Below are 24302 nucleotides of genomic sequence, written 5' to 3'. Positions count from 1 at the left end.
TGTTAATTTAGTTTCTGTAATAGGAACCTGTCAAGTAATACAGGGTGGGACAAAAGTTGGTTTACAGTTATGAGTATGCAAAACACAGAATTTATTTTTGTATTATTACTTATTTTATTATTTTCCATACAAACAGCTGTAAACCTACTTTTTGCCCCACCCTGTATAAGTCAATGGAGCTTCACTAAGGAGCAATGCCAGATTATATTTCTTACCCTTTCTCCCTTACTTAGCTGATTCTCCAGTTTTGGTGTATGGGTGCTATATGCTGAATTGCAGTTATGCTTTCATCCAAGACTAATTTTTGCATATTCTATATTTTTACTAACTTGATATATAATCCATAAATTGATATCATTTAAAATAATGTGACTTTTATTTGCACTCACCTTGATGAATAGCATCACTTACTACTTTCTCTTGTTCCTTTAAGAGGAATCTTGTTTGGTCAAAAAGAACGGTGGCAAATTTCCAACTAGCAACAGGGCGAGTACAGAGGCACCCGAGTTTTTTTAAGATAGGAGTAGCTGCTGCTTCTAGGAGACAGTACGCGTGGCACTGGCTATCTGTAAACATGAAAGCATTAGAGGAAGTGTTTTTATAAAGATTGTATGCTCTTTTTGACAAACCAATTGAACATGTTATTTCATGGAAACCTGAACTCTATCTAAATTTTACTGAGTTAAAATATCATGATATTGTACATAAGATTGTACAGAGGTTATTTCAAGATATTTATGCTGAATAAACAAACTAGTAAAAACAAAACACCTTCCCCCATAGAATTACTATAATTTTATGGCCATCTTGTTTATTAGAAAGGATTTATTTAGTAACTTAATCAACTTTGCAACTATGAAGAGCCATATAAAGAGAATTGCAATTTTTTTTCTTTTCCCTCAACTATTAGCTTACAACCTTAAGCCAAACAAATTTGTAACAATGACAAATTGTTTCTAGTTTTCACTAGAATATCAATCTTTAAAGATTTGCATAATCACCTAAAGGTCATAAATAAAATTGAACCAAAGGAATGAAAAGATATTCAAGAACTAGTAATATACTACTTTCTTATTGACTTTAATACTGAGCATGATGTTCTTACGCAGGCTGTTCTCTTTCTTTGGATTCTAACATTTAAATTATTTTGTACTTTTTCTTTTTTTAAAAAAATTATCTTTATTTTTGAAAGTATTACATATGTCCTTCTCCCCCCTTCCCATTGATGCCCTCTACCCTGCTCCCACCCCACAAGCAGGCTGTTCTTTAGGAGTCAAAGTATATTCTTCTTTACAGAAGAAGAAAAAGTGTAATCGGAATAGAGTTCAATAATAACTTATTTATAAATATCACCCTGATAAGGGATAAGAGAATAGAGAAAGCAACCATTAGCAGATCATTTTTGAGACTGGCATAAGAGTTGGAGCGGTTTGCTCTTTCCTGATGAATGAAGGGAAGCAGCAATTTAAAAGAAGAAATAACACTTAATGTTCTGGGGTAGGGCAAAGGGGAAGGCAGAGGCAGTGAACAGGGCCTTCCAAGTTTGGAAATAACTTGAAAGTAGAAGTGGAAGTAAAGAAATATCTGAAACAATCAAAGTTACATGGAAAATGAGGTATATTCTAGATACCCCAGAAAGGACTTTTAAATTAATTTGAATGTATCTTAAAAGCATAGCATACCTGATGCTTGAATCTCAATGACATTGTCTGCTCCCCTCTCCTGATTTATTTTCTCTACAGTTTTATTAGTATAAACAATAGGACTTTCTTCTTGAAGAGTCAAAGAATGTTCTTCTTTATCTTGAAATTCTGATAAAAATATTAATTTGCATTGTTCAGAAGAAACTTAATGTTGTTTTACTTAAACGTTTTCTTCTATGATGACCACCATTGTTAAAGTTCTTTGAAACACATTGTATTAAATTGAACTATTTAGGCCCGCCAGTGTGGCTCAGTATTTGAGCATCAACCCATGCACCAGGAAGTCAAGGTTCTATTCCTGGTCAGGGCACATGCCTGGGTTGTGGGCTTCATCCCCAGTAGGGGGAGTGCAAGAGTCAGCTGATCAATGATTCTCTCTCATCACTGATGTTTCTATCTCTCGCTCCCTCTCTGAAATCAATAAAAATATATTTAAAAAATATAGTATATTGACTAGTAAGACCTAAGTATGCTCTAACTCTTATACATAAATATTTTCGTAGTTATTTCATCTGGGTAACTTATGTCAAACATATTCTAGAAGTAAAATGATATGACACATTATACTACCTTTGATATGGTTATAAGCAGAATGTAAAAACAGTTAACTCAAACAGTTAAAAAGACTAAGCAATTCACCAGGCAAAGTGTTCTTAGTATACATTAAAATATAATTTAAATTTCTTTTTCCTCTAAAAGAAAAAAAGAATGGCAGAATGATTAAAAAAAAGTTAGAAATATTATGAATCTGTATGGCTAAGTTGTAGAAAGCAAGTTTTACAAATAGTGACTTTGCTTAGAAGTTCAAATGTTACTTAAGACATTTTAAATACATATCTACATCTATATCTATACCCATATCTTTCTGCATGCACAATAGATATCATGAATCAAAAACATTTTCTTTGAGTTTGAAAAATAATATTTACTACCTGGAAGAGCTTTGTTTCTTTATCTTTTTAAAAAATATATATTTTTAGTGATTTCAGAGAGGAAGGAAGAGGGAGAAATAGAATCATTAATGATGAGAGAAAATCATCAATTGGCTGCCTCCTACACATCCCATACTGGGGATGGAGTCAGCAAACCCGGGCACTTGCTTTGACCAGGAATCAAACCGTGACCTCCTCGTTCACAGGTCGATACTCAACCACTGAGCAACACCAGCCAGGTGTTTCTTTATCTTCTATACTAAATTATACATTTAGTCCTTGAAGCTATCATATCTATGCCAAAATATTACTAAATTACCCACCATTTTTTTCATCACTATCTGTGACTTCAGTCTTTGAGGTACAAGTTTTATGTTTATTTCTCATCATAATAAAGTCACTCAAAAGGTCTAAATGATTCTCCCGCCTTTTACTACATTTAAAAGATGCTTTTTCAATTTTTGAAGAGGACGCTGATTCAGTAGATAGTTCTGTGTAGTCAAGTTCCAAGCAATCTTTATTTTCATTATTTTGGATTATACTACTAACTAGTTCTTGATCATCCTTTGGTTTTTCCTCTTTTGTTGGACTATGAACAGAGCTATATTCATCAGAAAAACACAGATCTGGTACTTCTGCTGGAGATGGACTTTTTTGTTGAAGTAATAAATTATCACTTGTAGATTCCTCATTCATAAGTACAATAGGTGAGGAACAACTTTTATGGTCTAGCCATGCTGAAAACAGAAAACAAAAATATCTAAATGATTTCCATGCCTAAATGAGTGTTCTACTAGGATAACTTTTAGTTATGGGTTCTTATTAATATAATTTAATCCAGCACTTTGTTTACAGCTTTAAAAATCAATTTTTGGTCTGAATAAACTAAAATTATTATAGAATAAAATTCCAGCACATCTTTTTTTTTTTCTACTAAAACTAGGTTACTGAGCAAAAAGGAATTCCAGAAAAGCCCTATTGCGAGTAGACTTATAAGTTAGAGCTTTGGAGGTAACAGTTACTCTATGGGTCAAAAACTTACATGCCAAGACCAAATGAAAGTACTTGCACTACATATACCTGAAAAAGAACTGTATCCAAAATATATAAAGAACTCCTATAACTTAATTTTAAAATAAAACCAATTAACAATTTGACAAAATATTTGAACAATCCTATCTAATAAAAGAGAAACATGGTAATTGGTGTACAACCGCTACCCTTCCCATTGGCTAATCAGGGCAATATGCAAATTAACTGCCAGCCAAGATGGCGGCCAGCAGCCAGGCAGCTTGAAGCTAACATGAGGCTTGCTTGCTTCAGTGACGGAGGACTCCAACGTTCCCCGCCTACGGCTGCAGGCCTCTGAGCTGCAACTCTAAGCAACTATGTAACAAATATAGAAGCTAAACAAAACCCCAGAAACCAACTTTAGTCTCCGGGCTTCAGCCAGCAGGATCGCAACATTGTAAGCAAAGGCCATGGGCCCCTGATACAGTTATTTACTTTTTGAACATCAGATTAAACTATCATCATAATGTTATTGGGTATCAAGGCAAATTATTTATTTTAACTTTAAAATAGTTACATATCATAATAAAGACTTTATATCATTTTATAGATTTAATACATGATGCTGTATATTTGAAGACACCATAAAATCTTCCTTTCCCTTTTCTTTGTCTAGCACTCTGACCTAATCTCTTTAAAAATTCTTCTACCAGCCGAAGCTGGTTTGGCTCCGTGGACAGAGCGTCGGCCTGCGGACTGAGGGGTCCCAGGTTCGATTCCGGTCGGGGGCATGTACCTGGGTTGCGGGCGCATCCCCAGTGGGAGGTGTGCAGGGGGCGGCTGATCGATGTTTCTCTCTCATCGATGTTTCTAGCTCTCTATCTCTCTCCCTTCCTCTCTGTAAAGAATCAATAAAATATATTTAAAAAAAAAAATTCTTCTACCAGGGATAACCATCTAGGCTTTGGGTAGACGGGTGTGCATTTGCTTCACAAAGTCTATTTATTCTTCTTCTTACTATATCCAAAGCCCTCTGTCTTCTGTTTTTGAAAGATCCCTTGCTGATAACAATTCTTACCCCAATTCTTATCTCCTTAAAGCAGTATCCTAACATCCACAATAATTTCTAAAATTCACTTTTAAATATATTTATTTACTCTATAATAAACTAAAAGTAAACTTTCCCAACTCAACTATTGTTTATTAAATAATACATATATACTTCAAAAAGATATAATTCATAGTAAGAATGTTCCATTTACTATAATGGCATATATAGCAACCAAAATAACTCAAAAGATTGAAATTCAAAAGACATTTTTGTCTTCTTAAATTATACAAGTAAAAAAATGCTAAATGAGTAAGCTTTTTGGTAACAAAGGAAGATTTTCTATTGTTGAAGAGAGATCATAAGATATTATTGAGCAAAGTTCAGCTGTCAAAAAAATAACACTGCTGGTTTGTGTCCAGGCTACGTAAACAGAAACTGAGATGGCAATTAATTGTTTGTAAAAGAAAACAAAGTCACTAATTGAAAATGGCTAGGAATTTCAAAACTGTAGAATTTTAGGACAGAAAAGGATTTTAGGATTTAGCTAGTCAAATTTTCATATTTTTCCAAGGAAGAAAATGGGGCTTGGTGAAGCTCAAAGCTATAAATTCTGGCAGAGCCAGAGCTAATATTGAACGCTGAAATTTATTTATATATCCCCAATCACCTGTATCGAATATCGTTTCAACCTGAAAATGTTCATACAAGTGGTATTTACTATTATGTACTTACATTCTAGTTCAGGTACTTTTGTAGGCAAAAATACCTCCATTTTAGTGTCATCAGAAGGTAGATCCTGATTGCTGACACATGTAGTCAGATGTTCCAAAGTTTCTGTCACTCTCGGATTTAGTCCTGCTTGTTTCCACCGCTCTGGGCTCACAGGAGTAACCACAAGGCTTTCTTCCTCAACTGAAAATTTCTTCTTCAAATCTGTAACTGAGTATTGATTGTTGGGCTCTTCTGTTCTTGGCACTTAAAAAATAACAATGCAAAAAAAACACAAAACACCACACAACAAATAATCTGAAACAGTTCACAGGGCAAAAGAGATGAGAAATACAATAAATAGGACCACTGAAAATTTCTCGTGAAATAGATTTTCACACATTAGGGAAAAAACATGAAACTTAAAGTGATATCTGGTATTTCATCTTCCAGATGCTAATATGTGTAAAAATTCAAAATATTACAGCATAGTAGCCATATAAAAGATTTACTTTAATCTGTGGAAATATCATGAAGTTAAAATTATTCTAATATTTAGTAGGAGATGGGACTACTACTTGACTATTTTAGCATTTACTAAATTAGTACATTTGACAACATTTTTAAAGAGTTAACACAAGATACATTTAAACAGAAATTCTGATTCATTATAATGAGATTAAACAAGAAGATAAACTTGATCCGATTTTATGATGACTATCAGCTTAGATAGCAGGGCACAGAGCTTTCTGCTTCAATACCTTTAGCCTAAATAGGGACAAATCATAATGTATGGAGGAACTGAAGTAGCACAACTACTTAGCATTTTTATCTGCATTTAAGCATCAACCCAAAATTAGGATTATGAATTTTAAAATTCTAATTTTAGAACTGTGTCTTTTTATAATGATGGTAATAACAACAATAAGTATTTAATCAGACAATTACATTTCTACTGATTGTACATTTTTTGTCTATACACTTCATTTAGCATTCAAAATCAATTAATCTTTACCTGGAAGCAAAAATGAGTTCTGAAAGCTTCTGCAGCTTTCAGATTGCCACACTGTACAGTCTTCATTAGCTGATTTTTCAGCAGTAGGCAAACTACTGGGGGGTGGGGGGAGTAGGAAAGGAGTTAGAGTTTAATACATTAATAATATTATGTCTTTTTTGAATAATAAATATTTTTAAGAAAAGTAGTTCTTTACATTCAAAAGCAAAGTGAAGAATTAACTATTTTATAAATGTATAAGCTGAAGTAGAGAGTTCCATAGACCAAATTTCAAATTCTTCCTTTCTCCTCCCCTGGGAAGGTTTGGCAATTTGTCAACCCTTTCATTGGTCCTGCTTGCCGGTAACTTAATTACTACCTCTATCTCCCTCAGTGAACCTGGAGCCAGAGGAGGCTGACTTGGGAGGGTTTTAGCACTTTATTCCATCAATTGTGCTAGCACCAACCCTATAAGTCACTCAAAATAATTTTTTTTTACATAAAATTGTTCTGCTTACCATACAAAACAGCAGTTTCAACACCAACTTTTACAAAATTGCTGTCCCCAAGTCCATTCTAAACCAAAAATTTGGAGCCTCTACTGGCTGAGCATCAAAACTATGAAAAAGTTCTGTCTGCTCTACCTTCTCAGGAAGTGACAGGTCCTAACATTTAGTTCAGTTCCTTCAATTTTGATGGGTGTGTGAGTGAGAGATATGTGTCTGTTTGTGCATTTTTGGTCCTAAAGGGAGAAAATATGCAATCAATATAAATTATAGCACATCAACAACTATGAAGATGCTAGCCTTGGTAGGGAAGTGAGCATTAATTCACAACCCCCTTAATCTATGCCCCCAAACTTCCTAAGCCCTCCTAAATAACAACTGATTGTATTCTGTTTCTCTCTTCATATGAAACATACTAGAGGCCCAGCATGTGAAATCGCGTGAGACCTAAACCCGCCACACCACAAGACTCAGAGTCCCTCCTGCCACCGCCATGGGACCCATCAATGCACCTCCTGGTGACTGGTCATTTGGTCGTTATGGCGTTACGGCCACTTGGCCTTTTATAATGTAGATATGAGCATACTAATGATAAGTACTGCTAGTTAAATTGACAGTCCTGGGCTAAGAAAGCTAGGTTTTATGTCTAAACAATCCAATTTACCCACATAATAAAATAATCTGATATGTAGTGGCCAAATTTGAGAATCTAGACAATTCTTGAACCTTACCAAGGTCTTTGGCAACTGGACACATCCGATTGTAGGTAATTATTTTAAAGTAAAAGGAAGGGGAAATATTTAGGCCGGCCAAGTCCAACAGGAGACTGTAATATAGACATGTATTCTTATGCTTAATGGAAATTTCTGAAGCCATATCTGAATTTGATATCTTCTTTGATTATATATGAAAATATTCATAATTCAGAAATCAGTTAGTATGGAAATTAAGTCTTATGCCATACAGACTTTTCTTTTTAGTCCCATAAAATTTAGCATTGAGTTTTATAGGCGGTAGGCACTAAAAATATGTGTTAACTGGGTATATTTCCAGCCAAAATGTGTCCTGAAACAAAGTAATTGGGGTCATAAAAGCAAGTTAAAAATACAAAAATATTATATATTATTTCCCCCTTCTGTTGTATTTTTATTTTAATACTTTTCCTCATTGTTTGCAGTTTCATGGTTGAGGTGTAAATCCATTTTTTAAATAGGAATTTTTAAGTTTATATAACTCGCAAACCAAATGGAAGTGATATATTGCTTGTTAATGAATGTAGTGGTGATGAGACCACTTTAAATTGTTTTCAATGACCTTAGGACCTTGGCTAATTTTAGTCTCTTGTTCTAACTTTGGCAAGTTTTAATACATAGATAAGTTTCATAAATTATCATTAGATATTTGAGTTATAACAAAAATAGATATATAACTTATTTTTAAGTAAATATTTTTATATCAAATTAAAATTCAAGATTATACTAATTTCTGCTAGTTTCTGTTTCAGATTGCCAATCTGCCTTAACAGAAGGATCATGGTATGTGGAGTAAATAAAAAAAAAATGTAAAAGAGCAATAAAAAGAAGGTATAGGTCCTACAAAAGGACTCAAACTACTTGGACAAATTATAGGTATTTTCTATATTTGTCCCATGCTGCTTTTAGAGAGCTCATGTCTGATACAGGGAGTTCTAGTTCATGGTAGAGTTCTCTGTATCAATATACCCTCCAAATGACCTAATTCTTTGCCAGGAATGATGATGATGATGATGATGATGATGATGATGATGATGATGATAATCCCTCAATGCCAGACCCCTTCACCTTATGCTATGACACCTTTCTCAGAACATTACCAGGAATCTGCAGCTAGGGATGAGTTGCTCCTGGTAACCCAACAGCATTCTCCTCTGATAGATCAGCCAATCACAGCTAAGAACTCAAAACCCTGCTTGTAGCTCCTATGATGCCCACTCTCAGAATAATTCATTAAAGATTTATAGACTTTTTTTTGGTAATTTTTCTGAAAATGTGCTATTTTAGGACACATTAAATTCCAGGATTAAAGTAAGGAAGAAGGGGACTATACTAGTCATGTTCCTAGTTTTATAAGTGGTATAAGAAACAGAGGAATGGGTGACTTTATTCCAGGAGAGCAAACTAATCTAACTTGGAAAATATTAAGTTACATGTATGTCACATGGTATAAAATTTTCAAGTTGTTTATTTTTAATAGTAATATATTAACATTCAAAATACTAAAAGTATAAAAGAGCCTGGCTCTATCACTTACTAGCTTCCATATTTCCTTTTGTGTCCTTCAAAAGATATTCTATGCATGTAAAACCAAGTATGTACATGTATATTCATATATTCCCCCCCAGTTGCTTACTTTAGACACTGTTCTTTCTCTTAGAATGTTTTTCACAGAGGTATCTTAGAAATTGCCTTTACATAAAGAGATTTAATTAAAAACTGCTTGATCTGAATTGCAATTGGAGTTCTAGATATAATCTTCACTTACATTTTACAAACAGGAGAAAATGGAAATGTCTGAAGTCCTGTACATAATGAATTCACAGAAGAATGTTGGTTTGCTGGGTGTAGAGGAGGCAATGGCATTTCTAACTCTTCTTCTAACTCTTCTAGAATGCATACAAATTTAAAAATCATAATATTACATAAACATTGAATAAAATTAAGTATAATTTAGAATTTTTGTTAGCAATTATTATGTTTGATCATTACGTTACAAAAAAAAATTTTCAATAAAAACTTGGCTTACTTGAAATACAAAATAACTTAATTTTTCATCTATATAAGCAATTACACATACATTTCATGGTGTCTCAACTGTGATAGTGGTGGTTTTTAAAAAAATCAATTGAGCCCAGCTGGCATGGCTCAGTGGTTGAGCGTTGACCTATGAACCAGGAGGTCATGGTTCGATTCCTGTTCAGGTTGTGGGCCTGATCCACAGTCGGGAATGTGCAGGAGGAAGCAGATTAATGATTCTCTCATCATTGATGTTTCTATCTCTCTCTCCCTCTCCCTTCCTCTCTGAAATCAATAAAAATATATTTAAAAAAATCAATTGACAACTAAACTTTATTGAGTTTATTATATAAGATAAATTCTAAGAGCTTTATATGTAATCGTGCTTTGAATTCTGACAATTTTGTTGTCAGTACTATTTTAACCTCCAGAATAAATATTGGTGATGTTAAGTAAGTAGTATTAATGGTGGGTAATCCTTCACCTTAATAAGTCTGGGGTCTAGGTGACCTAGCAGAGTTACATTTTAATAGGGTGGGCCTGACAAACTGACCCTTATTTATTCATAAGTAGTCAGTATGTTCCTATCACTTTCATAAATAAATAAGTAAACTTCCAAATAGATTATTAATATGATCCAATTATAAATATGATTAAATAACATAGTTAAATATCATCAACATAGTTAAGAAACAACACAATTTGGCATTACACTGGAACAAAAGATTATTCTTAAGATTCCAAATTTGATAAAATTATAACATTAACAATAATTATAAGATTGCTTTGAGAGATTAAAAAGGTTAAATTTATAAAAATATAACAAGGATTAGCAAGATTACTTATTGAGATAAAATATAAAATTTCATTTACTGAGTTATAATATTGTAAGATTCCTATTTTTAATATTAATGCTATTTCCTCTATTTTTCTTCCTTGATCTTTGTAACTCTCTCTGTAAAGTATTCAGTTTTGATGCTAGAAGGATAATGAGTTAGTGATAGTAATACATGTAAAAGAACAGATAAGAGAAAAATATAATACCTTGGATTACAATAATCAAAGTTTAAACATGAAAACTGTCCCATAGTAGACTTTGTATGTGAATGCAGTGTACTTTTACATCAGATATAGGTAACCTCTGATAAACTAAAGTATTTTATGTTAATCCTTGCCCAAGGATATTTTTCCATTGATTTTTAGGGAGAGTGAAAGAGAGGGGGAAAGACAGAGAGAAACATTGATGTGAGAGAAACATAACAATTGGTTGCCTCCTGCACGATCCTGAACCAGGGCCCAGGCCAGGGAGGAACCTGCAACCATGGTACATGCCCTTGACAGAATCGAACCCAGGACACTTTGATCTGCAGGCCAATGCTCTATCCACTGAGTCAAACTGGCCAGGGCTGGAAAACTCAATGATTTAGTCAAAATTTCTACCTGGTTTATGGTGCTCTGGTTTGCATTGGCTTTGAATGGCCAAATTCTCTGTGGAGCTGCATTTTATATCTTCAATGTCAATTGCATGCTTGGTAGTAGGATCTGGAAAGAAAAGGAAGTCTATTTTCAGCCAAAGTACTAGTATAATAAACTAGTGGCTTGGTGCACGGATTTGTGCACATTGAAAGGAAATTAATTAGAAGAAATATTTTAATATCGCTATTTGCCCTTTCTCTATAATTGAAGCGTCAGAGATGAAAGAAAATTAGTAAAATGCATATGAAAATAATATATAAATTGATTAATAAATAATAACATGATATAACAGACATGATATAAAAACAAAAACATGATATAAAAACAACAAAAACATGATATGAACACTGATACAATGACTGATAAATTGATTAAACTTATTCTAATATCTTCCTGTATACCACATTAAGAGTAAAAACACTTTCAGAGTGCTTGACTAATTTCCCTTGTGATGAAGTATTTACAACTTTAAGGTCACACGCTCTTCGAACTCAAGAGAAAGCAACATATAACTGACCATGTCCGAAAATGGCTTGAGGTAGGAATATTCCTACTCTGCCTATTCCTACAGTTTGTCCTTGTGATTTCTTAATAGTCATCGCAAATGCTGACATCACGGGAAACTGTCTTCAAATTAGTTTAAATGGGAGGCCAGTGTCAGGTGGGGACAAATCAATTCTTGGAATCAGAACAACCTCTCCTTCCGCATATCCTGTCAATATTTTAGCTTCGATTATGTTAGGTCACAATCTTTTGATAATAAATCTAGTACCATTACTAAGACCCCATTTACTATTAAGATTTCTCAGTAGCATGATGATTGCACCTACTTTCAATTTTAATTTATGACATGGCATTCTTGAAAGAGTAATACTATTAAGAAATTCGATGGGAAAATTTTTCTTTTCGGCATCATCCATTGAATCGATGGAATCATCACTCAAATGGTATGTTGTGTCAATAATTGGTCTTCAGATACATTCTGTTGATGACGCTGGCTTCTTTTGGCTTCAGAGGTACACTGAGCCAATAGTTGCTCTTTAGACATATTCTGTTGACGATGCAGCTTTCTTTCAGCTTCACAATGTCAACAAAAACAACCAAATTCACGATCAACAATGACAGATTGAAACACATGCATGTAATTGGTGCCAGTGAGAGCTTTATACGTATCGCACATGTGCGAGTCAACATTTATTTTAAAATTGCCAGTGCACGTCATATGTACCAGCCGGTCTGTTGGTTGGATGGACATACGGTTGGTCACTTAGCCTTTTATATATATAATAGAGGTCCAGTGCAAGAAATTTGTGCACTCGGGGGGGGGAATGCTCCTCAGCCTGCCTGTGCCCTCTTGCAGTCCAAGAGCCCTTGGTGGATGTCTGACTGATGGCTTAGGCCTGCTCACCACGGGAGAGGCTCCTGCCACTACCGCTGCACTTGCCACGGCTTCTGGCTGAGCGGCATTCCCCCTGTGGGAGCGCACTGACCACCAGGGGCAGCTCCTGTGTTGAGCATCTACCCCCTGGTGGTCAGTGTGTGTCATAGCGACTTGTCATTCTACTGCTTGGTTGATTTGCATATTAGCCTTTTATTATATAGGATAGATGTCTTGTAATCTTGTTCATTCCTCCGTGGTAATGCCTCTTTCTTACTTAGTCACCATTGGAGCCAGGGAAATGCTGGGAGTGTAATACCACAGTCATCCAATAAAGTTGCTTGTCCTGTACCATTAGCATTCATAGATTTGTGTCCTGCTGAAAAGCCCATGGTCACCCTGCATTCTGAGCTCTGCTATATTTTTAAGTTTGGGTATAAATTTTATTCACATACTCAGGTTGACTTTTCATTCCCTTGCTTTGACTTGTAGGCTGATTAGTAATTCCCTCAATTTAGTTTTGTCTGCAGAATTCCTTCAAGTCTGTGGTCTATGGATAGCAAGCAACCCTGTTCTCAATGGGTATCACAAATCCTCCTTCACTTCTCTAATGTTCTATGTCTTTCATAATTTCAACTGAAATTTATGAGAGGGGAGTTAAATATTTGGGCCCACGTTGTCTTAAAAAGAATTCAACAACATGTACCAAGTCTAACTGAGATGAAACCATCTAAGTTTTAGGTTATGAGTTTCTCTGTACTTAACTAAAGTTAGCACATAAGCTGTTAGTGCTTTGTCATTTTATATAAGAAAACAACTAAAAAAGTAGTACAGTCATAGGTATCTTAGCTTTATTAGTGTAATTAACTTGAAATGGTCAGATGAATTTCAGAGACATTTTAATTTGCAAGCATATAAAGAGAAAGATGAGAAAAGAGTCTCATCAATAATTCTGAGATTTTGCCATATAACCTGCAGAATCTTTTTTAAAAATCTGGAGGTTGAGAAAAAAATGAACAAGAATTTTTATAACAAACATTATTAAGTAGTTTTTATAAGTAATAAAATTTTAAATTAATCTTCACCTTTTTTGAAAAGCTTTTCATATTCATTTTCATCTTCATAAGTTATTATTTCTGGCACTAAGTGTAATGACTCCTTCAGTTCTGAAAGTGATGGAATACCAACTTCTTGATCAAGGTTTGGAGCTATTAATTCACACTCAGAAAACACTGATGGCTGAAATGATATATAAGTAAAACAAATTTTTAGTTAAGTTTTGCAAATAAAGATTTCTGAATTCATAAACAGTTATATTTGTTTAATTGATGTAACAAATTTTAAACCAAACCCACCCTCAAAAATTGTAATACTATGCATATCTTTAAAAAATAGAAGTGTAGCAGCCAAAAATATATTCTGCTACATAATAAGCAATGTTCTGAGTAATGTCTTGTATGGTCACTGATTATATTAGTGATGTACAATATCCATAGAGGCAGGAATGTCTTCTTTTGGGCTAATACATTTAAAAAATTCTAAATTTTTAAATTAGAACATGATCACTTAATGTGCTATACCAGGTTTAATGATTAAAATAATTGGGAGAGGTTTTAAAATTCTCTATAACTGGGCTACACACCAGACCAATGAAATCAGAATATATGTGGGTAGGACCCAGACTTCAGTATTTTATTAAAATTCCCCAAGTAATTCCAACGTGTTGCCAAAGTTTAGAACTACTACCTTAGAAGTAAGTTTGATTTCTCGGCTGATATGCATTCAACCCATTATCAAGTCTTTTTAATTTGATAATAGTAGATGGTCAAGGTATATTACTAAAATTTTTTAAAGTGTGCTTTACTATTTCTGTAAAAATATTAATGAAAGTACTATAGCTTCATTTAAACCTACTGTATCTTCTAGCTTCTCCCGACAAAAGTTCTCTTTATCCACATAAAAATCTTCTTTCATAAGATCTTTCAAATCTCCTTGAAAAGAGAAACATTCCCTTAACAAAAAAATAAAACATTAAATTAGCGTTTACTAATAGCAAGTTACATGTAATAAAATGTAGCCAAAAATGATAGACAATAATTAAAATTAGAGTTGAAGTACAACAATGATAAAATATTATTATTGGTAACATGTAGACTTGTGAGCATACAAAGAATATTTTCTCCTCTTACAAATATTTACAACACTGTGCAACTAAGTACCTGAAAAAATCAGCATCTGTGAAGATCTGTTCTTTGAAATCTAAAAGGGGGTCCTTTATCAAAAACAGTTTCAGCCTACTCAACAGAGTATCCAAGGTTGGTAGATAACTTTTATAGGTCATCAAATTATTTGTGAAAATTATTTCTTCATCATCAAAAAACAAATCTGAAAGGAAATAAGAAATATAAAAGAATAAGAAAAAAATCTGAAAGTTATACAAAAGGATCTAGTTACTATAGTGAGCCATTAGATAAAGTTGGGGTTTTCAAATACATGTTTAATTCTTTAATTCTTCATTGTACTGTGCATATAAAGCATGTAGCACGGTACTAGTAAGTAGGTAAAAGCTCAATAAGTTTTAATATTATTTCGTACACTGAGTAGTAACCAAATATCCTAAAAGAGTTATAATAGCTTATAACTGTTCAACAAAATTAGTTTAATCAATGGAGGAAAAGCGCTTGTGCCATGATTTAACATAGCCATGAATAGCCTAAATAAAACTATAAAGGAATGAAAGCACTTGACTTTTTAAAAATCCTCACCTGAAGTTATTTTTCCATTGATTCTTACAGAGAGTGGAAGAGACAAAGAGAGAGAAACATTGATGTGAGAGTCTCCTGCATACACCCTGACAAGGGCTGAGAATTGAGCCTATAACCAAGGCACATGCCCTTGACTGAAATCGAACCTGGGACCTTTCAGTCCATGGGCTGACACTCTATCCACTGAGCAAAACCAGCCAGGTCAAAGCATTTGACTTGTGATGACTATAGTCTTTTCTTCTCTGCATCAGTTTGCCTCCTAAAGTCCCCAGTTCATCCCCAGAGACTCTGACATGTACTACTAGGAAATAGAGATGGTCTGCAAAGCCTCAAGTGAGACCAACTTTGATTCTAACACTCTAAAGTTGTCAAGCATGTTGCTATAAAATTAGATACAATGAAAAAGTTATATAGCTAAGTATCTACGTGAGAAGTGTGATGTATCTTACATATTACTGCTAACAATTAATTGCTGGAATACATTTCTGTCCTGTCCCCATCCTACCATGTTTGTGTTACTTTAGAATCTTAGCTAATTGTGTCAGGGCTTTAACGGTTTCTGAACCTGGCCCCATTCTTCAAAAACTCTTGAGTGAAAAGAGAAAAAGGAAAATGTAAGTTCAGATGAGGAACTACTCCGAAAGCCAAGCACCCCAAAGCAAAGGGCACCTTGAAGGGGAGCATGGTCCCTTGTCCTGGCACTGGTGTTTCAGTTAAGTAACATTAGAATGGCATGAGAGAGGGAGCATGGAGCCATGTCTCCCATGACCAACCATATCATTGGTATGCTTGTGCTTAATAAATATGTAATGTAGAGCAGCGGGGACCATCCCTTTGACTGCTGCTAACTTCAAGTGTCAAAAGAGAACCAGTTAGCCCTGGCTGGTTGGGTTCATTGTATAGAGCTCCGGCCTGTGGATTGAAGGGTTCTGGGTTGATTCTGGTCAGGGGCACATGCCTGGGTTGTGGACTCGATCCCCAGCAGGGGGCGTGCAAGGGGCAGCCAATCAATGATTCTTTCTCCTCCCTTCCTCTATGAAATCAATAAAAAGATTTTTTTTTTTTTAAAAAAAAGAGGAACGAGTTATATAAACTAGCTTCCTAAAAGATTGTTTATCTGAACCTGTTATGTTCCTGACAATCTTCTGGGCAAAAAAATGTGAGCTTCCCAGAGCTTCCCATTACACACCAAAGAAAACTAGCTATTGGTTCCACGTCTAAGCAGGGCATATCTGAGAAAATTTAAAGATGGTTCATTCTGTAAATATTAATAAAGTTATATTAATAGTAAAAACCCAAACAGCATTTGTTTATATCCCCATTTTCACACTCCACTTTCAAACACAGACCTTCTAGCCATCTTTCCTTCCTGATATCTCTGGAAGTCCACCGGGACATTCTTCCTTTTTAGATGTAGCCACTAGATGGCAGCAAACACCACAATTACTGTTCTTTATAACTACAAAGGTAGTTTTTTGTTTGTATTTAACCAAGGGTGCTATTTCTTTATATTCTTATGCCTATACAGCATTCCCTTGAGTTCTTACTTATTACTGTAACTCTATTATATGAACCAACACAAATATGAGACTATTTTCCTCTACTGTAGAAGAGAGTTTAAACTGTCTTAAGAAAAAAAAATTGCTAGTTAACTATGAAAAGAAGCAGGAAAAAAGAGGTCTACAAGTAGGAAAGAAGATAAATTTATTCTTTGCAGAAGATAATTTTTGTCTACTTAAAAACCCCAACATAACAGAATGAAAACAAATAAAGGAATTCACTAAGGTGCTGGTAAAAGTTATAAAATCAATACATACAAAAACCTAGTAAAAAAGACTAATGGAAAAACTAATTCATAATGGCTATAAATATATTAATATTGAGGGAAAACATAACAAAAATGTGCAAAGAGTATATGGAGGAACCATTAAACTTTAATGAGGATAATTTTTAAAAAACTTAAAGAAAAGGTAAGATAAACCCTTTCCTGGCTAAAAAGACTATAGTAAAATTTCTACAAAGTCCCAATAACATTAAATTTCTCAAGAGGTCTGTTTTGGAACCTGGAAAAGTGGTTATAAAGTAAATCTGAGGCACTAAGCACCAGTAATTATTAAAGTGCAAGTAGAAAATATTGCATTTTTTGCCCATCACATTGTATAAATATATTATCACAACATCAGTAATAATATATCCAGTGATGATAAGGTTGGTGTACACAGGGTATTCTCATACCATACTAGTGAACATATAGCTAAAAAATATACTTATAGCAAATAATTCCATTTCCAAGGATTCACTTTAAAAAGGAAATAATTGAAAATGGAAACACATTTGAAATTAAAGACATTAGTGTTCTCAAGTGTATGAATCATAAATAAGATTAAAAACTGTCAATAAAAAAACCAGGTTTTTGAGGAAATCTTAGTATATGGTGAAATATTCCCTAGATAATGTTAACATTTAAAAATACTGTAACACATATACAGCATGATCACAATAGTAAAACAATTTATGTTTAGATTATAGGACTATAACTTCTTAGTAAAGAGACATTCTATATATTTAAGATGTAGATATCTTTTTTTTTTTAAATATATTTTATTGATTTTTTACAGAGAGGAAGAGAGAGAGATAGAGAGTTAGAAACATCGATGAGAGAGAAACATCAATCAGCTGCCTCCTGCACACCTCCCACTGGGGATATGCCCGCAACCCAGGTACATGCCCTTGACTGGAATCGAACCTGGGACCTTTCAGTCCACAGGCCGACGCTCTATCCACTGAGCCAAACCGGTTTCGGCAAGATGTAGATATCTTAATAGTTGTAGAAAAATGTTAGTAAAATTCAATCCTCATTCATGGTCAAATGCTCTTAGCAAACTCAGAACAAAAAGAAGCTTCCCCAACCCAATAAAGTAAATTCTCTAACATTTCACCATTGAGAATAATGTAAATATTAAAAATGATTCATTTAAAATGACGTAAACAATGAAATGATATTTACATCATTTTTAATGGCGAAAAGTTAAAGGACTTCCTTTATGTCAGAAACAAGAAAGGGTCTTGTTTTCCTCTGCTTTTGTTGAACAATGTACTGGAAGTTTCAGTCAGCACAGCGAGACAAAGAAAGTTATAAATGTTGTAAAGGAAGAAACAGATGGCCAACGAAATCACTATCTCGAAGAGTTATCTGTACTCCCATGTTCACTGCAGCATTCATTATGGCCAAGGTATGGAGCAACCTAAGTGTCCGTTGACAGAGATGGATAAAAAAAATGTGGTGTATATGTATACACAAGGGAATATTGTTCAGCCTTACAAAGAAGGAAATATAATGAAATAGGACCCCTAACGAAATATAGGATATGAATAGTTCATATCTATTTAAAAATATGTTTATTTTTCAATTACAGTTGACATTCAATATTATATTAGTGTCATATAAGTAGCATAGTGGTTAGACATTTATATAACTTACAAAGTAATCATCCCCCACCATAAGTCTAGTACTCACCTGCCACCATACATAGTTAATACAGTATTACTGACTCTATGGGAATATAGGGATATACTGTACTTTACATCCCCTTGACTTTTTTGTAACTGCCAATTTGTACTTAATCCCTTCACTTTTTCCAACCCCGCTCCCATCTGGCAACTATAAGTTTGTTCTCTGTATCTATGAGTGTTGCTTTGGGAAACTCAATCATATTTTCATTCAGTGAATCATAAAGAAAATTCTAATTCTTGCAGACAGTAGCTATTATAAAATTTGCCAATAATAGCTTCTAGTTTGCCACATTAATAATAGCTATGTTTGGGTAGCCTGTTATTTTTTACAAACCATCTCTTTACATATGCATATACTAGTATATTATTTGATCCCCACAAAATTTTTATAAGAAATTAGAATAAATTAAAGAAATTATAGAAGAAAATTGAAAACCATGACATTTTAAATAACTGTCCCAAAGTTGTACCACTTTTTAAGGGTGGGTTTGGACTCTGGTCAAAGCTTCTGATTCTAAATTCAGGCTCTTCCTACTATATCATGCGTTGAAGTTTAATCTTTAATGCAATCACTCTCTCTCTTCTGAAACTATAAGAGGGATTTAACTCTCTCTATATCATCACACACCTATTTGCCAATACTAAAAACTTATACACAAATTATGTATCTACATAAAAACAGCAATAAATCAATCAATTTATTTTCCATACTCAAACTATAGCGTATCTTAAATGATAATACCAATTTAATAATAAAAGTTTAATATGCTAATTAGATCAGACGTCCTTCGGGACAAAGCCGGGGCTGTGAGGGAAGCCAGAGGGAAGCTAGTGCCAGCAGCCGGGGGGAAGGAAGGCCTACTCTTGCACAAATTCCGTGAATCGGGTCTCTAGTTATATAAAAGAGCTTTAAGTTTTTTCATTTAAAAAGGGAATAGGCTTCCATACTAGGAAGGTAGCTCTTAGCAAGTTATTATGAGGCTGGAAGAATTCAGCACCCTTTAATACTATGAAAGATTTGGGACGTATTTTGGATAAAATATACTTTTAATTATTACTTTTGGTAAATTTGTAAAAACTGGGCAAATTTCCTGACATAATACTGAAATTATTCCATCTCTACTTTGAATTATGGTTTCACATATGTGATAACATTGAAAATCTTTAGGATATTTAGAAAATAAAAGCATCACTTAATAATCTACTAATTTAATATAATACCAGGTTGCTGTGTCATCAGATCCGTACCCAGATGCTAATATTATTATAGCAATATGCTGTGAGCACACTATGATCAAATCTCTCAGGCTATTTTGAGGCCCAACACACTTAAACTCCAAAAACCTAACTTACAATAAGGGGATTAATATAAAAGGGTAAATATTTCCCTAATGTGACAAAGCTTAGAATTATAATTTTGCAGATGGATATTTTCAATAAAATAAAAATTTTAATCTAATAAAACAAAATTCACTGGGATAAATCTGAATATTAGTAAGAAATATTTTAAAACAATGGAAATAAATGTTTTACCTTGGTTCTGTGCTTGAAATGCTGGACATTTTTCTAAACAGCTAACAGGTGTAAAGACTTCAGTGTAGTCCTTCTGAGTGTGTAAGATGGCTTCATCGACTTCAGTTTGGGAGTTTGGGTTTGAACTTGGAACAATTTCTTCAAATTCAGAGTTAATCTGAGTAACTGTTTTTCTATGACATTGTAAAATTACTGATTTTATGTATGTCCTATTTTAAAACATCTTTGTTAACAAATAGCATATATTCACTGTAGAAAAAAAAATACCAAATTTCAACAAATACAGAGAAAAATTACCCAAAGCCCCACCACTTAAGAAATAAATTTTAAAATTATGTGTTTTTGTAGTTACTTTTAATATTTTTATTATATACATTAGAGGCCCGGTGCACAAAATTCATGCATGGGTAAGGTCCCTAGTCCTGGCCGACGATGAGGGCTTATCTGTGGGGCAACTAGTGGAGCAATTGGGGGCCCCCACTGGCACCTGCCTTGGCTGGCCTGGTGCTGCCCCCTCGCTGGTCCCACCCCTGCCACCACCGCCTGTCGGGGCCTGCGGGCTGGGGGAAGCTCCAGCATTGAGTGTCTGCCCCCTGGTGGTCAGTGAGCATCATAGCAACTGGTCATTCCACCATTCAGTTGATTTGCATATTAGTCTTTTATTATATAAGACTAGAGGCCCGGTGCACAAAAATTTGTGCACTCGGGGGGGAGAGGGGTCCCTCAGCCCGACCTGTGCCCTCTCGCAGTCTGGGATCCCTCGGGAGATAATGACCTGCTGGCTTAGGCCTGCTCCCGGGTGGCAGAGGGCAGGCCCAATCCCTAGGTGCAGCCCATGGTTGGGCTCAGAGCAGGGCCGATTGGGGAGTTGGGGCACCGCCCCGTCATGCACAGAGCAGGGCGGATCGGGAGGTTGCGGCGCCACCCCGTCATGCACAGAGCAGGGCCAATCAGGGGGTTGGGGCGCTGCCCCGTCACTCACAGAGCAGGGCCCATCAGGGGGGTTGGGGTTTCGTACCATCACGCACAAAGCAGGGTCAATCAGGGGGTTGGGGAGCTCTGCCCTGTCACGCACAGAGCAGGGCCGATCAGGGGGTTGAGGAGCTCCCCTGTCACTCACAGAGTAGGGCCGATAGGGGAGTTGGGGCACCGCCCCCTGTCACACAAAGAGCAGGGCGGATCAGGGGGTTGGGGTGCCACCCTCTATCACCCACAGAGCAGGGCCGATCAGGGAGTTGGGGCACCGCCACTGTCACACTCAGGGCAGGGCCGATGGGGAGGTTATGGCTCTACCCTGTCACACGCAGAGCAGGGCCCATGAGGGGGCGTTGGGGCACCACACCCTGTCACACACAAAGCCGCAGGGCGATCAGGGGGTTGGGGCGCCCCTATCAGGCACAGAGTAGGGCTGATCAGGGGGTTGGGGCGCCTTCCCCTGTCACGAACAGAGCAGGGCAGATAGGAAGGTTGTGGCCCCGCCCCCTGTCATACACAGAGCCGCAAGGCGATCAGGGGGTTTGGGTGCTGCCCCCTGTCACGCTGATCCCAGTGTCGGGAGGCCTCACGGCTCCGCTGATCCTGGTGCTGGGAGGCATATTACCCTTTTACTATATAGGATAGAGGCCTGGTGCACGGTGGGGGCCGGTTGGTTTGCCCTGAAGGGTGTCCTGGATCAGGGTGGGGGTCCCCACTGGGGTGCCTGGACAGTCTGGGTGAGGGGCTGAGGGCTGTTTTCAGGCTGGCGGGTGACTGAAGCTCCCAACCGCTCCTTTTTTTCTTTTTCTTTTTTTTATTCTGGGCCAGCTTTAGCTCTGGCTCCAGCTCTGAGGCCTGGCTGCTGAAAGCAGGTATCTGGTTTGTTTGGGTTCTATAATTGAAACACTGTTTCAACTCCAGCTCTGAGATCCCGGCTGGCTGAAAGCAGGTTTCTGGGGTTTTGTTTAGCTTCTATATTTGTAACAATGTTTCAAACTGCAAGCTCAGAGGCCGGCAGCGGCAGGCGGGGAACGCTGGAGTCCTCCGTCACTGAAGCAAGCAAGCCTCATGTTCGCTTCAAGCTGCCTGGCTGCCGGCCGCCATTTTGGCTGGCAGTTAATTTGCATATCACCCTGATTAGCCAATGGGAAGGGTAGCAGAGGTATGGCTAATTACCATGTTTCTCTTTTATTAGATAGGATATTTACTAGTATTATTGACAATATTACAGATGTCTCCCATTCCCCCCTTTTTACCCTTTTCCACCCAGTCCCTACCCATGCCCCCAGGTCTTCACCACCCTATTGTCTGTGTCCATGGGCTATGTTGAATATTTCTAAACCAAAGTGGATTCATGTAGATAGTATTCTGTAACCTGTTCTTCTGCTAAACAGTAAAGCATGAGTAAATTTATATGTCAATCAATGTACATTTACTTCATTTTTGAATGGATGAACAGGATCCAATTATATCGGTAAATCATAATTTATTCAACCAGTTCCCTGTTGAAAATTTAAATTTGCTTAGTTGTTTGCTATTATAATGCAAGGGATATCTTTGTGTACTTGTCTAATTGTTTTCTCAAGATACGCATGGCAAAAAATGCCCATATATATTAAGACACAGTATGCCAACAAATTAGTAAAAGTAAAATAATTGAGGCCTTACAATCAATATTAAGAAGTAACAAAAATAGAAACAAGAAACAAAGAGAGGTGAGACAGAGGAAAAGCAAGATTTAGGAAATCTAGGTTGTGCTAATGATCAGGAGTTTATTCTTAAGTTCTATTAGCAGTGGCTCCTGAATCATTTTCTCTGAACCTACTGCTCAACTTTGCTGTGAACCAAAACCTACTATAAAAAATAGTCTATTAAAAAATTAAATTTTACTGCATGAGACAAAAATTGAACTCAATAGTGGCTTAAACACACACAAAACGTCTGGAGATTTGAAGTTCATGGCTAGCATGGCAATTCTACCATTGGTCAGGGACTGAGGCCCCTTCTGTTCGACTCTGCCATGCCTAGATTTAATTCTTGTCAGTATGGTCCAAGGTGGTTGCTGGAACCAGTCATTACATCTGTATTCCAGCATCAGGAAGGAGAAAACTGAAGGAGAAAAACATGCCACTTCCTTTTAAGGACATGCCCCAGAAATTGCAAAAGCCTCTTTTGCTTCTATCCCACTGCCAAGAACTTGGGTCAAATGGCTAGGTTTGGCTACAGGGAGGTTGAGAAATGTAAATCTTATTCTAGGTGGTGCCATAGGTTCAACCTGCTTTGCCATGGACTATATATTGGCACTGCAAAATGAATGGAAGGTCAGATATGATGGGGTGTCCATTCCTGTAGGGCCTCTCATTTCTCTCACACATGAATCTTTGGTTTGAGCCAAGATAGCCTGATCATTGCTTTTGCTAAGTACTTATATCATATTCCTGCTTCTGCGCCTTCAGACATGCTGTTTCCTTTGCCTGAAATGCTTCCAAGTAGTTTTCTCCTTCAATGTCCAGCTCAAGCTCAATTCCTACTTCTTTGTGAAGCTGATCTCTCTTGCTTATAAATGCACAGCCCTACCAATCTGACCCACAGAGTGAAGAGATCATCTTATATCTGGTTACTCAACATAGGTTGGGCACGAGCCCACAGCAGGTACAGTGGGGCCGGGATGAGCAGGAGTGGCAGGTAGGAGCTGCAGGTGGTGTTGGATTGCAGGTTTCGGACCCATCCCTGCAGGCCACCCAGAGGGACCCCACCCATGCACGAATTCGTGCACTGGGCCTCTAGTAATAAATAACATTTTGACAAGGTATGTTAGAAAACAGCCTTACATCTACAGGAGAAAAGACTGTTTTTAATATAAAGAATTTTCTATATACACTTTCTACACAAAGCATACTTATTGAATAAAAGCATAATATTTGCTTTATTTCTGTCTGTCTTTGTAACACAAATGCATAGAGAACAGTTAATATATGATAAATGA

At 36.1% G+C, this 24302-nt stretch overlaps 1 protein-coding gene across 1 annotated transcript in view; it reads right to left on the bottom strand.

The window, feature by feature from the left end:
- SHOC1 (shortage in chiasmata 1) overlaps positions 1-24302 on the bottom strand; it is a 61871-nt gene that overhangs the window by 27540 nt on the left and 10029 nt on the right. Inside the window, exons 5-15 of the mRNA XM_036330020.1 lie at positions 20342-20514; positions 14750-14915; positions 14445-14541; positions 13616-13769; positions 11117-11218; positions 9426-9546; positions 6421-6515; positions 5430-5672; positions 2959-3372; positions 1683-1811; positions 390-566 (exon numbers count right to left, since the gene is read on the bottom strand). Of these exons, the coding sequence (XP_036185913.1) occupies positions 390-566; positions 1683-1811; positions 2959-3372; positions 5430-5672; positions 6421-6515; positions 9426-9546; positions 11117-11218; positions 13616-13769; positions 14445-14541; positions 14750-14915; positions 20342-20514 (1871 nt within the window). The remainder of the gene's footprint in view (positions 1-389; positions 567-1682; positions 1812-2958; positions 3373-5429; positions 5673-6420; positions 6516-9425; positions 9547-11116; positions 11219-13615; positions 13770-14444; positions 14542-14749; positions 14916-20341; positions 20515-24302) is intronic.

This window comes from Myotis myotis, unplaced genomic scaffold (assembly GCF_014108235.1).
Source record: "Myotis myotis isolate mMyoMyo1 unplaced genomic scaffold, mMyoMyo1.p scaffold_m19_p_12, whole genome shotgun sequence".
Taxonomy (NCBI): Eukaryota; Metazoa; Chordata; class Mammalia; order Chiroptera; family Vespertilionidae; genus Myotis; species Myotis myotis.
This window is presented reverse-complemented; position numbering and strand designations above follow the sequence as displayed.